General features: G+C 46.4%; 1 protein-coding gene across 3 annotated transcripts in view; it reads left to right on the top strand.

The window, feature by feature from the left end:
* Window positions 1-12,497, top strand: part of slc4a2a (solute carrier family 4 member 2a) — a 29,977-nt gene extending 17,480 nt beyond the window's left edge. For 2 of the 3 annotated variants that reach the window (XM_030751030.1, XM_030751031.1), the window contains exons 10-22: window positions 25-121; window positions 5,791-5,975; window positions 6,063-6,282; window positions 6,882-7,085; window positions 7,204-7,352; window positions 7,944-8,138; window positions 9,035-9,244; window positions 9,573-9,662; window positions 9,749-9,915; window positions 10,229-10,482; window positions 10,569-10,738; window positions 11,772-11,945; window positions 12,240-12,320. In XM_030751030.1, the coding sequence (XP_030606890.1) occupies window positions 25-121; window positions 5,791-5,975; window positions 6,063-6,282; window positions 6,882-7,085; window positions 7,204-7,352; window positions 7,944-8,138; window positions 9,035-9,244; window positions 9,573-9,662; window positions 9,749-9,915; window positions 10,229-10,482; window positions 10,569-10,738; window positions 11,772-11,945; window positions 12,240-12,320 (2,196 nt within the window). Of the gene's footprint in view, window positions 1-24; window positions 122-5,790; window positions 5,976-6,062; window positions 6,283-6,881; window positions 7,086-7,203; window positions 7,353-7,943; window positions 8,139-9,034; window positions 9,245-9,572; window positions 9,663-9,748; window positions 9,916-10,228; window positions 10,483-10,568; window positions 10,739-11,771; window positions 11,946-12,239 lie in introns of all 3 variants that reach the window. The other variant, XM_030751032.1, reaches the window with a different exon arrangement.
* The last annotated feature ends 2,534 nt before the right edge of the window (window positions 12,498-15,031 follow it).

The raw sequence follows: 15,031 nt of genomic DNA, 5'->3' as shown, positions 1-15,031 counted from the left end.
TACTTATTTTTGTGCTGTGTCCAGAGGGAAGCCCCACAGCTCTGTCACTCCAGATCCAAACACGAGGTGAAGCTGATGGAGAAGATCCCAGAGCGCGCCGAGGCCACCGTCGTCCTCGTGGGTATGCACCACACCTGTACAAACACCAGCAACGAAGAGAAAAACCTAAATCTGACCCGTCTTACCACTTTTTTATGCACACAGCAACTCATAGAACCTGCTGCAGTTCTGCTGTGTTCAGTGTTTCTCAGTGACTTTTGTCTCTTCAGATCAGGACTCAGTGAGGGTTGTGGCAGGGCTTCCTGTCATTCGTGGAGATTAAGGTCGTTCTTTGAGACTCTTTGGGATGTTTGGCCTCATTGTCCTGTAGAATTCAAAAGTTATGCCATGAGACTAGGGCTGCAACGATTCATCGATTAACTCGATTAAATCGATTCTAAAAATTTATCGACACAAATTTACTGTGTCGATGCTTCGTTTAAACTCTGCAGCGCTCAGCTGTCTCGGTGTAAGCGGCGCTCCTCACTAGCATTAGCAGCATTAGTGCTGACGTTTTTTTGTGGGTTTATTGGGGGCTGGCAAACCAACATAGAACTGCATTACCGCCACCTACTGGACTGGAGTGTGAATCACTCACGTATACACAAGCACACATTCTAAAAAGCTCTCCGTCGCTGCGATGGATTTCATTTAACACAGAGTGGATCATCACTAGAGTTGCCACCTGTCTCGTAAAATACAGAACCCCGTATGTTACGGGACTCCGTGGAATACGGCTCCGTAACATGCCGTGTTCCGTACTTTACGGGACGGGTGGCAACTGTCGCTGACATGCATTTCCACGCCTCCACTGCTCTCTGTGTGTCTGTGTGTGTTGTGCTCGCTGAGAATTTCAGCTGCTATTTTTGTCTTTACTTCAGCTGTAGCTACCAGAACTGGTTTGCTAGCGAGCGCGGGCCATTAGCACTAGCTATGGTTCGGTACCGGAAGGCCCGCCCCCTAGGACCGAGGGGCTCCTTCAAAATATTTTTTATACTTTAATCCCTTATTAGTGACTAAATATAGACCTGCAGTAGAAACGTATTTTCGAGAATGCTTGTGAATACAAAGCATTACACCATTACTCACACATGCTCCATGGCTCCCGCAGCCACTAGTTTTTCAAAACACTCATAGCAGGCAGCGGTTTTAACTGCGCAAGCGCAAAGAGGCGAAGCTGGACGGTGAGCTCAAGTAGTGAAAAAGGAAACGTTTTTCCAGCGTCCAAAACAGCAGCTTTTTCTTTTAGTAACCACCATTAAATCTGTGAAACAGCTGGAGGTCCTTCATCAAGCACCTGATCAGCAAGTGTTAAGGTGAAGAAAAGAGAACTTTGTAGCTGCTCCATTCACCGCTGTTTGTTCACATGGCGAGAAACTGCAGTACGGAAGTTAAAATATGCAGATAAACTGTTAATAAAAAAAAGTATTTCTTATCCGATTACTCGATTAATCGCTGGAATAATCGATAGAATACTCGATTACTAAAATAATCGTTTTATGCAGCCCTACATGAGACCATCTTGACATCACTTTTCATCACAAAATTCAATTCAGTTCAATTCAATTTTATTTATATAGTGCCAAATCACAACAGACAGTCACCTCAAGGCACTTTGTATTGTGGGTAAAGACCCTACAATAATACAGAGAAAACCCAACAGTCAAAACGACCCCCTATGAGCAGCACTTGGCGACAGTGGAAAGGAAAAACTTCCTTTTAACAGGAAGAAACCTCCAGCAGAACCAGGCTCAGGGAGGGGCAGTCATCTGCTGAGACCGGTTGGGGCTGAGGGGAGAGAAAAGACATGCTGTGGAAGAGAGCCAGAGATTAATAACAATTAATGATTAAATGCAGAGTGGAGTATAAACAAAGTAAATAAGGTGAATAAAAAGAAACAGTGCATTATGGGAACCCCTCAGCAGCCTAGGCTTTTATAAGCTTTATTAAAGAGGAACGTTTTGAGCCTAATCTTAAAAATAGAGAGGGTGTCTGTCTCCTGAATCCAAGCTGGAAGCTGGTTCCACAGAAGAGGGGCCTGAAAGCTGAAGGCTCTGCCTCCCATTCTACTCTTAAGTATCCTAGGAACCACAAGTAAGCCAGCAGTCTGAGAGTGAAGTGCTCTGTTGGGGTGATACGGTACTATGAGGTCTTTGAGATAAGATGGGGCCTGATTATTCAAGACCTTGTATGTGAGAAGAAGAATTTTAAATTCTATTCTAGATTTAACAGGGAGCCAATGAAGAGAAGCCAATATGGGAGAAATCTGCTCTCTCTTTCTAGTCCCTGTCAGTACTCTAGCTGCAGGGACTCAACACTCATGTACAGTAATATCTCAATAATATCTCAAGATGGCGCCGGTGAGGTCAGCAGCCGTCGTACCTGCTCCTACGCTTTGTTTGTATATATTACGTTTAGCTCTAATTCTCGACTTTATAATTCCGCCTGCTCTGTGTCATATCACGTATGACAGACAGACTCTTTTTAATATCAGAATACAGCACTCTGGCTGTATTCTGACACCTTTTTCTCCCGACCCGACTTGGCCTCGGGAGATACTGCGTTTCCAGTGGGCCAGCTCAAACAAAGGACGGACCAGGTCACGGACAAGGCCCCGAGGGAAAAGAGCCGGCGTAAGAGAGAGGCTGAGGCGCAGAGCGCACCAAACGCCACTGCCGAGCATCCTGTTGGCTAATGTCCAGTCACTGGATAACAAGCTGGACGAACTCAGGGCCAGGATACAGTTTCAGAGGGACATAAGGGACTGCAACATCATCTGTCTCACGGAGACATGGCTGACTCCCCTCATACCGGACCACGCCGTACAGCCGTCGGAGTTCTTCAGTGTTCATCGCACGGACAGAACGAGTGAGTCTGGAAAATCAAGAGGAGGAGGTGTGTGCCTAATGATTAATAACAACTGGTGTGACAGTAGGAATGTTGTCCTTCTGAAACAATCATGTTCACCTAACCTGGAGCTCCTAACCCTGAAATGCCGCCCCCACTACCTGCCCCGCGAGTTCACTTCGGTCATCTTCAGCGCCGTCTATATTCCACCTCAGGCGGACACAAACACTGCACTATCCGAGCTACATGAGGCGATTTCCACCTATCAGGCTAACCAGCGTGATGCGGCTCTCATCGTAGCCGGGGACTTTAACAGTGCAAACTTGAAAAAGCTGATACCGGAGTTGATTCAACACATCGACTGCCCCACCAGAGGAGAGAGGACCCTAGACCACTGCTATTCTCCATTCAAAGATGGCTACAAAGCAAAGCCTCTTCCGCCTTTTGGGAAGTCTGACCACACCTCTGTCTTTCTCATGCCGAAATACAAACAACGGCTCAGGCAGGAACCCCCTGCTGTGAGAGAAGTGACACGGTGGTCTGATCAAACAGAGGCCGCTCTGCAGGGTGCGTTGGATTCAACCGACTGGGACATGTTTCGCAGCAGCGCGGGCGGAGACATCGAGGAGTTTACGGAAACTGTTGTGGGATTTATTGGGAAAGTTGTTGAAGACACTTCACTTAGGAGGACCATCAGGACTTTTCCCAACCAGAAGCCGTGGGTGGATAAATCTGTCCGCGACGCCCTGAGGTCCCGCACCGTTGCCTACAACTCCGGCCTCGCCTCTGGGAACATGGAGGACTACAAGGTTGCATCATACAACGTCCGCAGAGCGGTGAAAGAGGCTAAACATCGCTACGGCCGCAGACTGGAACAGCAACTACAACAGTCTGACCCCAGGGGACTGTGGCAGGGACTACGCACCATCACGGACTACAAAGCACCACACACACACCCGGTGAGTGCCGACGCTTCTCTGGCTGATGAACTCAACATCTTCTTTGCGCGCTTTGAGTCGGGAAGCCGACAGCCCGCTGCGCTCCCGGCCGGAGGGGCGGAGACACTCACTGTGACGGAGCGCGACGTGAGGAGGGCGTTTAGACGTGTAAACACCAGGAAAGCGGCTGGACCAGACGGTATTAGTGGACGTGTCCTTAAGACCTGCGCTGACCAGCTGGCACCTGTGTTTACACTGATATTCAACCTCTCACTGAAACTGTGTGTGATTCCCACCTGCTTTAAAAAGTCCATCATAGTCCCTGTCCCAAAGAAACCACACCCCAGCAGCCCCAATGACTTCAGGCCCATAGCGCTCACCTCTGTGGTGATGAAGTGTTTTGAGAGACTCATCAAGACATTCATCACCTCCTCACTGCCCACCACCCTCGACCCACTACAGTTTGCATACCGGCCAGACAGATCCACAGATGACGCCATATCCTTCCTTCTCCACAAGACCCTTTCACACATAGACACTGGTAAGCGGAACTATGTGAGAGTGCTGTTTGTAGATTACAGCTCAGCATTCAACACCATAGTTCCCTCCAGGCTGGTCTCTAAGCTGCTGGACCTGGGCCTGGGCCCATCCCTGTGCAGGTGGGTTCACAGCTTCCTGACCAGCAGACCACAGGTGGTACGAGTGGGTCACCTCACCTCATCCTCCCTCACCCTCAACACTGGATCCCCCCAAGGCTGTGTGCTCAGCCCTCTGCTGTACTCACTGTACACCCATGACTGCGAGGCCACGTCAGAGTCCAACGTCATCATCAAGTTTGCTGACGACACTGCTGTTGTGGGACTAATCTCTCACAATGAGGAGAGAGGTCTCCCGCCTGGAGAACTGGTGCCAGGAGAACCACCTCCTGCTCAACGTCAGCAAAACAAAGGAACTGATCGTGGACTTCAGCAGGAAGCAGCAGAGGGACTACCATCCACTTGTCATCAGTGGTGCTGAGGTGGAAAGAGTGGACACCTTCAAATACCTGGGAGTGACCATCTCACAGGACCTGTCCTGGACTCATCACATAAACATCACTGTGAAGAAGGCCAGACAGCGTCTCTACCTCCTCAGGCGGCTGAGAGACTTCAAGCTCCCACTCAAGGTGCTCAGGAACTTTTACACCTGCACCATCGAGAGCATCATGCGTGGGAGCATCACCACCTGGATGGGAAACTGCACCAAGCAGGACTTCATGGCCCTAAAAAGGGTGGTTCGTTCAGCTGAACGGACCATCAGAACCACCCTCCCCAACCTGCAGGACATTTACACCAAGCAGTGCAGGCTGAGGGCCATGAAGATCCTAAAACAGCCCAGCCACCCCGGACACTCTCTCTTCTCCCTGCTCCCATCAGGCCGGCGTTACCGCTGCCTGAGGACTAAGACTGAAAGGTTGAAGAAGAGTTTTTACCCACAAGCCATCCGTCTGCTCAACTCTGAGCCCTAACTGGACCATTATTGCACAGTGTAAATATTATAATTTAAAAAGTGTGTATAGTGTATAGTATATAGAGTATAGTGTATAGTGTGAATTACTTTTTTTTAAATTTTTATTCTTCTTATTTATATGTGTGTGTATATAAGGTTGCAGGTACAAAATACATTTCACTGTGCATTGTACTGTGTATAACTGTGCATGTGACAAATAAACACTATCTTATCTTATCTTATCAGTAGTCTGAGGTGCCACAAAAACAGTATGTATCCAAGAATCTTTAAAGAGTGATGACTTTTTGGGCAACACATTGAGAATAATGAAAATCAAAGTTGAGACTTTTCACTTCCATGGTACCTAAACCTTTTTCATAGGATTGAACATGGACATGCATGATCTTCCTTGTTCACGTGTCACTGTGCAGAGGAGCATCTTCCCTGGGTTCAGTGCATTTCTCTGATGTGTCTGCAGGCAGCGTGGGTTTCCTGGAGCAGCCATCCATGGCATTTGTGCGGCTGCAGGAGGCGGTTCTGCTGGAGTCTGTATTGGAGGTTCCTGTGCCAGTGAGGTTCCTCTTCCTCCTCCTGGGCCCACCCACTGCCAACATGGACTACCACCAGATTGGACGCTCTATTTCAACGCTCATGTCAGACAAGGTGAATCCCAGCAGACCTTCTCAGATACTTCCTGATTGCTCAGATAATCGATCAGTTTCATCTATTATCGTGTCTTTGTTCCATTAGAACTTCCACGAGGCAGCGTACCAGGCAGATGACCGTCAGGACCTGCTGACAGCCATCAACCGTTTTCTGGACAGCAGCATCGTCCTCCCACCTTCTGAGGTCAGCGGGGACGAGTTGCTCCACTCAGTGGCTCACTTCCAACGGGAAATGCTCAAAAAGAGGGAGGAGGAGCAGAGCAGCAAACTTCAGGAGAAGCAGACCAGCATTCAGCAGGATGAAGGTGAGCCGCCGCTCCTTTTTCCTCATCCATTGATCAGGTTATGGTGGTGAGCCAGTCTGACTCAGCGACTCATTCTAAGATTTTCTTTTGTCCTCTTTATCTCTCAGAAGTTCCTCAAACTTCTGAACTCACTGGGAATCAGTTCAGCCATAAAACATACAGAAATATTTCTTTTTATATTCAAATCAAGATAATTATCTATCAAGGTGAGTGGGATTAAATGTTGGATATTCAAGCAACCTCATTCTGAAAGCTGCAGTGAGATGCCCCTTCATACTGCAGATCCACGGCAGCTTTCTCTTCAGACACACTAACTGGTGAAGTTTGGGTCAGTCTTCAGCTGATGGAGTCCAGTTTCAGGAGCAGGTTGGAGCTTTTTGACAAAAAGCCTCTGATGTTTTACATCAGGGTAAAAGCTGAACAAGGGCTGAAAGAAAGGTTTTTGATAGGAGCTCAGTCTGAATGAGCTGCTCTAAGTTAAATTAGCATGTAACCTACTTATTGGTGAATGTTTATTATTCACCAAATATTAAACTTAATGTTTTTAAATGCTTTAATCTGAATGCAAACAAGTTAACAAATATCGCACTTTCTTGCAGATTCTCTTGTTCCCTCCAAACCTGGAGACGAGCCCCTGAGGAGGTCAGGTCGTCTGTTTGGAGGTCTAATCAAAGATGTGACACGGCGTTACCCTCAGTACCTCAGTGACCTCCAGGACGCTCTAAACCCTCAGTGCATGGCTGCCATCATCTTTATCTACTTTGCTGCACTGTCACCTGCCATCACCTTTGGTGGACTGCTTGGTAAGTCTGTACTTCAAGGACTGAAGTACCTGATGAGGCTACCTTAGTTTAGGATGGTTTAAAAGGATCCCTGCCTTTGATCCATCTGAGAATCTCTGACCTCTGTCCTCTGCTGCAGGTGAGAAAACGGATGGTCTGATTGGTGTGTCAGAGCTGATAGTGGCCACGGCGTTGCAGGGCATTGTGTTCAGCGTGTTGGGAGCACAGCCTCTGCTGGTGATCGGTTTCTCCGGACCGCTGCTGGTGTTTGAAGAGGCCTTCTACACTGTGAGCTCACCTGACAGGAAGTCTACACACCTCCTTATAACCTGTATTTAATTGAAAAGGTTTAAAGTAAAAGTCTCATAGACTTTTTTGGACTCAAAGGTCTCTTTAAATTCCCTTTTTTCCTCAGTTATTTAAATGCTACCTTGACCTTGAACACATCACGTTTGCTAAAAAGCTTTTAATATCCACTGATTTTCTGCTTGAGAAATGTCTTCTATATTCTACGTTGGACTGCAGGCCGCCTGTACATACCTACCTACAAGCACACGAGGGGTTTGTGTAGAGTATTTCAGTTATAACAGACCCTCCTTCAGATCCCCATGAACTTTGGTTTAACATTGAAACTGAAATTTACCAGAACTCTGCTAAAATTAGGATGGAAGGTAAATCCTCACAACAGTGAAGTCTTCCAGCATCTTGATGTCACCATCTACCAGGAATGGACTGTTTTAATGTTCCTGTTTGCTGAGCTGAGAGGGAAACAATCATTCACTTGTTCCAGTTTAATCTATTTCAACTTTTTTTTTTTTCCTGCAACTGCAACATCGGGTCAAAGTCATTCAAACCTGCCTGGTCTGTGTTTCTGTGCAGTTTTGTAAAGTTAATGGGATCGAGTATCTGACGGGTCGGGTGTGGATCGGTCTCTGGCTGCTGCTCATCGTTGTCCTTACTGTGGCCTTCGAGGGAAGCATACTTGTTCGCTTCGTTTCACGCTTCACACAGGAGATCTTCTCCTTCCTGATCTCCCTCATCTTCATCTATGAGACCTTTGCCAAACTGGTCAAGGTAAGTTTGGAGGTCAGAGATCTGTTGCTTCATGAATGTGAATATGATCTCGCCTGTTTTTCAGATACTTTATGGGTTGTTTTATTTGAAAAAGTGAACACACTGATCATTTCAGAGACAGTCTTGGCTCCAGTGTTCTTGCTTATTCTTTCAAAGGATATGAAAGGAAGAACTGAACCAACAGGTGGAACTTTTTCATAGTTCTTCATTGTTCTGAAGGCAGCTGAGTAGAGCTTGGAGGTAGTCCCCATTTTTTCTGTGTCTACAATACAGGAACTGTTTCTTAGAACTATATTCTGGGGTATCTGAGAAAGTACCAACTACAATGGAGTCAGTACTTTCTCAGTGGAGCTTTGAGTAATGCAGTCTTACTGTGATTGGTCCAGATGTGCATGGATATTGATTGGTGAAGCATCAACGCAGCAAAAGCAGCCTAAACAGAGAAGTCTAAACACTGGTACTGCTTTCACTGAACCCTACTGATAAAGGAAATACAATGCCATTGTGAGCCATTACAGCAAACTATGAAAGCCTTTGTTAGCTCATCTTTCTAGTAGATATTAATCACACAGCAAACCAAAGAGTCAGAAAGGGAACAGAAAACCAAGGCTCAGAAGGTACGTCCTTCTCCAGGTGGATCCTCACCCAGCCGAGTTCGCTCAACAGCTGGGTCCAGAAGCAGTGGTTATGTGGTTTCATGATACTTTACATGAAACACATGGAAATCACAATACATGATTTACATGCATCCAGCATCACAATACATGATGCATGTCATTCTTTTAAAATAAGGAGCAAACACTGTGAGGTCAATGAGACAGAGTCAGTGCTTTCAGCTGCTCACTGAGCCAGTTACAGCCACTTTAACCACTGTCTTCATCACTGGTCTTTCCTAGATCTTTCAGGAGCATCCACTCCATAACTGTTACCATGGAAACAACACCATATCTCCACCTCTCTGCAATTACACCATGGTCACCAGGAGTACTGGGAAAGTTGTTGGAGAGCCAAACACTGCGCTGATGTCATTAGTCCTCATGGCAGGAACGTATTTCATCGCTTTTTACCTTCGCAAGTTCAAGAACAGTTCCTTCTTCCCTGGAAGGGTCAGTACATACAAATATACACGTTACAGTACATAAACACAGGTACATACTAATATATATACGTTACAGTACACAAACACAGGTGCATCGAATAAAGGTACATACAAATACAGGGGTACACATGTTAATAAGCTGAGGTTTGGAGCTGTTACAGACCATTGCTCTGATAGTCATCATCGATGAAGACTCCCTGCAGTGTCACACTTTGACTTTCTGTCCTGATGCTGTGAATGTTCTCAGGTGTGCCTACAGTTGGCTCTTTGGTTCTACATGTGGATGTTCCTTCCTGGTATCTCCTGACCTCTCACCTGATGCTTTATGTTTTTAGCTGCGTAGGATCATCGGAGACTTTGGAGTCCCCATTGCTATCCTCATCATGGTGCTGGTGGACTACAGTGTGGAGGACACCTATACCCAGGTGGGGGTGGAGCACATTTTAAGCCTCAGAAAGAACCCTGTACTGAGCTATAATCCAACAGCTGCCCTCTTCCTTCTGGCTCACAGAAACTGAACGTGCCCAGCGGATTCTCAGTGTCCAGCCCAGAGAAGCGAGGTTGGGTGATTTCTCCTCTGGGGTCGGACGGGCAGTTTCCAATTTGGATGATGGGCGCCAGCATCCTGCCGGCCATACTCGTCTTCATCCTCATCTTCATGGAGTCCCAGATCACAGCGTAGATGATTTCAGATTTTACAGAGCACTTTACTTTGAATTTCATGTGGGAGTTAGTCTTGACTTAGTTTTCAGCCTGGACTTGACTTTTTTTTGGGGGGGGGGGGCTGCACGTAAAGAGCCTGGCACAGACTGGAGACCTCTGACTCTTAGTCCTAGCTAAATAAAAGCATGCTTTTTGATTCCTTTCTATTCTAACCTGGTTTGCAGTCTTGACTCGACTCCAAATGTTACTCGATTCTCGACTTCTTTAAGTCTTTGAGGTTGTTCCATATCTGTGACCTGATCATCGTTTTCCTGCGTCTGTCCTCCAGGCTGATCGTCAGTAAGAAGGAGAGGATGCTCGTTAAGGGAACCGGTTTTCACGTGGATCTTTTAATCATCGTTGTGGTGGGTGGAGTCTCGGCTCTGTTTGGCCTGCCGTGGTTGTCGGCCGCCACGGTTCGGTCTGTGACTCACACCAATGCCCTGACCGTCATGAGTAAAGCTGTTGCCCCCGGAGACAAGCCTCGCATTCAGGAGGTCAAGGAGCAGAGGGTGACGGGCTTCTTGGTGGCAGTTTTAGTGGGTACGACTACTGTAAGAGTTTCCCCAGCACCTCTGCTGCTGCTTCCCCCAGCGTGCTGCTGGGTCTGATCTGCTGTCTGCTCTCAGGTCTGTCCATCGTGATTGGGGAAGTTCTGCGTCAGATCCCCCTGGCTGTACTGTTTGGGATCTTCCTCTACATGGGTGTGATGTCCTTGAATGGGATCCAGCTCACCGAGCGACTCATCCTGCTGCTGATGCCCCCGAAATACCACCCCAACCACAACTATGTCCGCAAGGTTAGTCGTGGCCTCCAAACTGTGGTGTGGACTCACACTGAAAGACTTCACTTTGCTGCAGTAGAAAACTCCCTGTTGGATCAATAGCTTTAAAAATGTCCGCTCATGATCTGGACCAGGAAGCTCCAAACAGCCATCCCTGTGTGTTAACACAATACATTGACTGAAAGTGCTACAAAAATATTTTCACATCTGCAAAATGTGAAAATAAAGTTGAATCACAAACAGTGCGTATAGTCTAATACAGCCATTCCCAAAGTCAAGAATGCTGTAATTCATTTTTTATATAAATAAATACATTTATATAAATATGTAACTGCATACTTGTGAGTAATTTCTGTCATTACTGCAGTTCACCTGCAGTACCTTCATGGCCCACCAGGGGGCTGCAGCCCACAGTTTGGACTCACTGGTCTAACACATCATACCTGCTTCTTAATTTTCCTGCTGCCCCCTGAGCCACAGCTGTGACCTCCACTCTTACAGGCAGCTGCAGAGCACTGAAATGAACCTGCTGTCAAAAACAATGGGACCATGCAGAGTATTAATAAGAGTGCATACATGTTCAAAGCTCAACTCTCAGCTAAAGCTCCAACCACATCACTGACTTCCTTGTTGTGAAGTGATGTCAGTCTGTAGAAAGCAAAGGTGAACTGAGAACATATTTATTCATCTTTATGAGGCAAACACAACAGCAAAATAATAGAAAACTTATCATACAGTTCAAAAACCTCCAGAAGCTTAAACCTCTGGAGGTTTTCTCTGCTGTCCTTCAGGTGAACTTCCAGGATGGGTTCCAGTGGAGCTCTGATGACGTTCTGATTATTTAGACTTCAAACTCAGCAGATGAACACCTGCTGGTCTGAGCTTCAGACGTCACTTGGTGCTCTTAACCTGAAAGTTGATGCTGAGCTCTCCCGATCTGAGGAACTTAAATGCGACTTGTTGACTCGGACGTGACTTCAGAAAAAGAAAGAAGCTGAAATTCTCACACACCTGTCTCAGAGTCACCTGTGTCTCTGCTGTCTCACAGGTGCGGACGTTAAGGATGCACCTGTTCACGCTCGTCCAGCTGACGTGTCTGGCGCTGCTGTGGGTCGTCATGGCGACGGCGGCAGCGCTGGCTTTCCCCTTCGTGCTGCTGTTGACCATCCCGGTGAGGATGCTGCTGCTGCCCCGCCTCTTCACCCGCCGAGAGCTGCAGAGTGTGAGTCACGTGACCTGGTTTACCTGATTTGTCGCTTCTCCACACATGAACATCACAGTGCCACAGTTAGCGTCTCCATCTGAAGGAGAGTCCAGTAACATTAGAACCATAATTAAGCAGCATTAATTTTCTCAGCAGCGAATCAGATTTCAGGCTGATGCACGAAGCTGTAATAATGAGCACAGCTAGCACTCACCTGCTTCTGTTCCAAACACTCCTTCTTATCCTAATATTAAAAAAAATGATCAGAAAATGACAAGCCATCATCCTGACCTTTGACCTCTGCTCCCGCAGCTGGATGCTGATGATGTGGAGCCAACTATGGAGGAGAAGGAGGGGCAGGATGAGTACTCCCAGCTGCAGATGCCCGTGTGATTGGTGGATCAGTCCCTCTGTAGAGTTTGTGACGTGTGTCCTGTAGGCGAGCCGTCGGTGGCTTCCTGTTTCATTCACCTGGTTGTGTATTAGCAGATTTGAGCGGCGGCTTCATTTCTGCCTGTTTTAAAGGTCGCACTAACTGCTCTCTGTGTTTCGATCTGTCAGTAAACACAAATATTATCCTCCAAACGAGTCTTTGTGTGTTTATTTGGACCTGAGAAATCCAATCATGGGTCCGGGCAGCATGAAGCTGCAGGTGAAACTAACCTCAGAGATGCTCCATGATCCTCGTCTCCATGACCTTCCTCAGGTGGTCATGTCCCGGGAACCCTCACCACCCCCCCCTGCGTGCCTCACCTGAGTGGGGGTTAGGTAGACTCCATGCTGAGCTGCAGCAGACTAAAGCTTAAGAAATGCTTACATTTGAATGATGACCTTTGATTTAGAGCTCAGAGGTCAAAGGTCAAAGGTTTTTCTTTCATTTGGGCTCAGCTGGATCTGTTTGATGTTTGAAATCAGTTAAAAATCTTTTTCCAAACCCAAACTCAACTCACCCTTACATCACACATTTTTGTTTTAATATTTTAGAGCTTTCTGCATGTTGTAGTTTTCATCCGTGTTTTCGTCCATTTAAAGGGACGAAAATTAATATTTTATTATTTCATCCCTCTACTGCACACACTTTGATGGTGCATGCTCAAAATGATTTAACATCATTTTCACTTGGGGCCATTTTATTGCCCAAGACAGCGGTACGAAACAACGGAGAGCATGATTCATTCAGAGCTCATCAGACAGCTGTTAGAGAGCAATAAAAGCATCAGATCATCTTCCAAAAATGTCAACAAAGGATGAAACGAAGAACTGAAAAAGACGTATTTGCATGTATGACCTGATGCAGGTTCTGAGTGTCGCGCTGTATCGATTCTGATGTTGTGAGACGTTCCTGTGAAACTTCACACTTTATGCACATCAGCTTTGGTGTTCCCGAGCATCTTCCCTTGTCGGCACATATTGTCGGCCAGTGTGATTTGGAATGGGAGCCGTGGGTCTTCTTCCTCTTCTCCTCCTACTTTTGAGCTCTCCCACCTCTACTTCGCCTTCTCTTTGCTTTCTTTGTTGGATTTGCAGTTTGGGGTTTGAATGTGCGTCGCCAGTGACACGTCAGTCACATAAAAGACAAGGCGGTATCCAGGGGCGGACTGGCATACATTACTACCGGGGATTTCCCCGGTGGGCCGATGGGTTAGTGGGCCGCCGGCTGTTTAACTCAGTCCGTGGAGGAGCCATTGCCGCGCACTGCGGCCCCGGCCCATAGTCACGCTGCTGTTTAACGGTGCCTATTACCTCTCCACCGCTCAAGTCAGGCAAATCTGCTTAGCGCGCGGCCGCGGAATGAGCCTGTAAACACATGAACGAGCATGCCGGCCAGCTGATGCGGGCTGACGGCATGCAGCGGAGATCAGAAAAAAAAACAAAAAACTTGTCCCAGAAAATCCGGGCCGGACTACGAAAACATACAGCAGCTGTGTCACTTATTAATACAAGTAGTCACGAACTGGAAAAGTCTTGTCCATACTAATGCCACATTAATTACATCTCCCTGTTTGTATCCCATGAGTGACAAGTCAAGAGAGAGACGCCAGTTGCACACTGACACTGCTGAGGGGGTCTAACTCATCATGTGATCCCTCCGCGACACTGTTGACACTACTGAAACGTGAAAAAATAAGTCCGCATTGCCATAAAGATGCACTAATACCAGCTACTAATATCATTAATTATTGCTTTTGTATTAGTATTATTACTGATTGTGTAGTTGTTTTTTAGGCCTATTAATTCAATTAACAATTACTAATTATTTATAGGCTGAAAGTGAATCTGATGATTCTACAGAGAGAGATGTGACTCAAGAGGAAGGCCTAGATGCCCATCAATCAGAGATTGAGTATTTCACCAGACCCAAACCAGAGACATTAGACCTTTTTCCTCTTTCACAACAGCACCTTGAGGCTTTCATGCTCATGGCTACTCAGACAGATGTCTTAAAGATGCTGGAGAGTGATAAAATTATAGATGGTGTAGCAGAAAAGAGTCGGTTGCTGCAGAGGTTACTCACTGAGTGAACAATGTAGGTTTCAGTAGCTTTCCAGTTGTTTTTCCCCTGTATTTTGTCAGGGTCAAGTTGTTAAGTTTGTTAGTTATTTTGTTATGCCATATTATTGTATTATTGTAGTCATATTATTGCTGGAAGTAATATTGTCCATATGACAATAAAAGTCATATACACTACGTGCCATGTATAGATTCATATACAGTATACACACACACACACACACACACACACACACACACACACACATACAGATATATATATAGTGGGCCAGTCTGTCAGGAACTCCCGGGCCACTTTTTCTCCCCAGTCCGCCCCTGGCGGTATCCTAACCCTGTAAGTCTCCCTCCGTAAGTACTCCTTATCACACAATTTTGCTCTGAGACAACAAAAAGGAAACTTGAATTTCTGAATATGCAAAATAAGGAAAACCTGACAGAAACCCTTTCTACAACTTATTTATTTACAGTCCTTTTAAATATCATTACTAGGACAAATCTTACCTTCTTCTCACAGCATGTGCTCCTGGAACCTTCAAATCATGATTGATAGTGACTCCCACATCTTATTGGACATGACACTTTTTTAAAACACT

The sequence above is a fragment of the Archocentrus centrarchus genome, chromosome 17, assembly GCF_007364275.1.
Source record: "Archocentrus centrarchus isolate MPI-CPG fArcCen1 chromosome 17, fArcCen1, whole genome shotgun sequence".
Lineage (NCBI taxonomy): Eukaryota > Metazoa > Chordata > Actinopteri > Cichliformes > Cichlidae > Archocentrus > Archocentrus centrarchus.
Note: the sequence above shows the minus strand (reverse complement) of the source record. Positions and strands in the feature narration are given on the sequence as shown.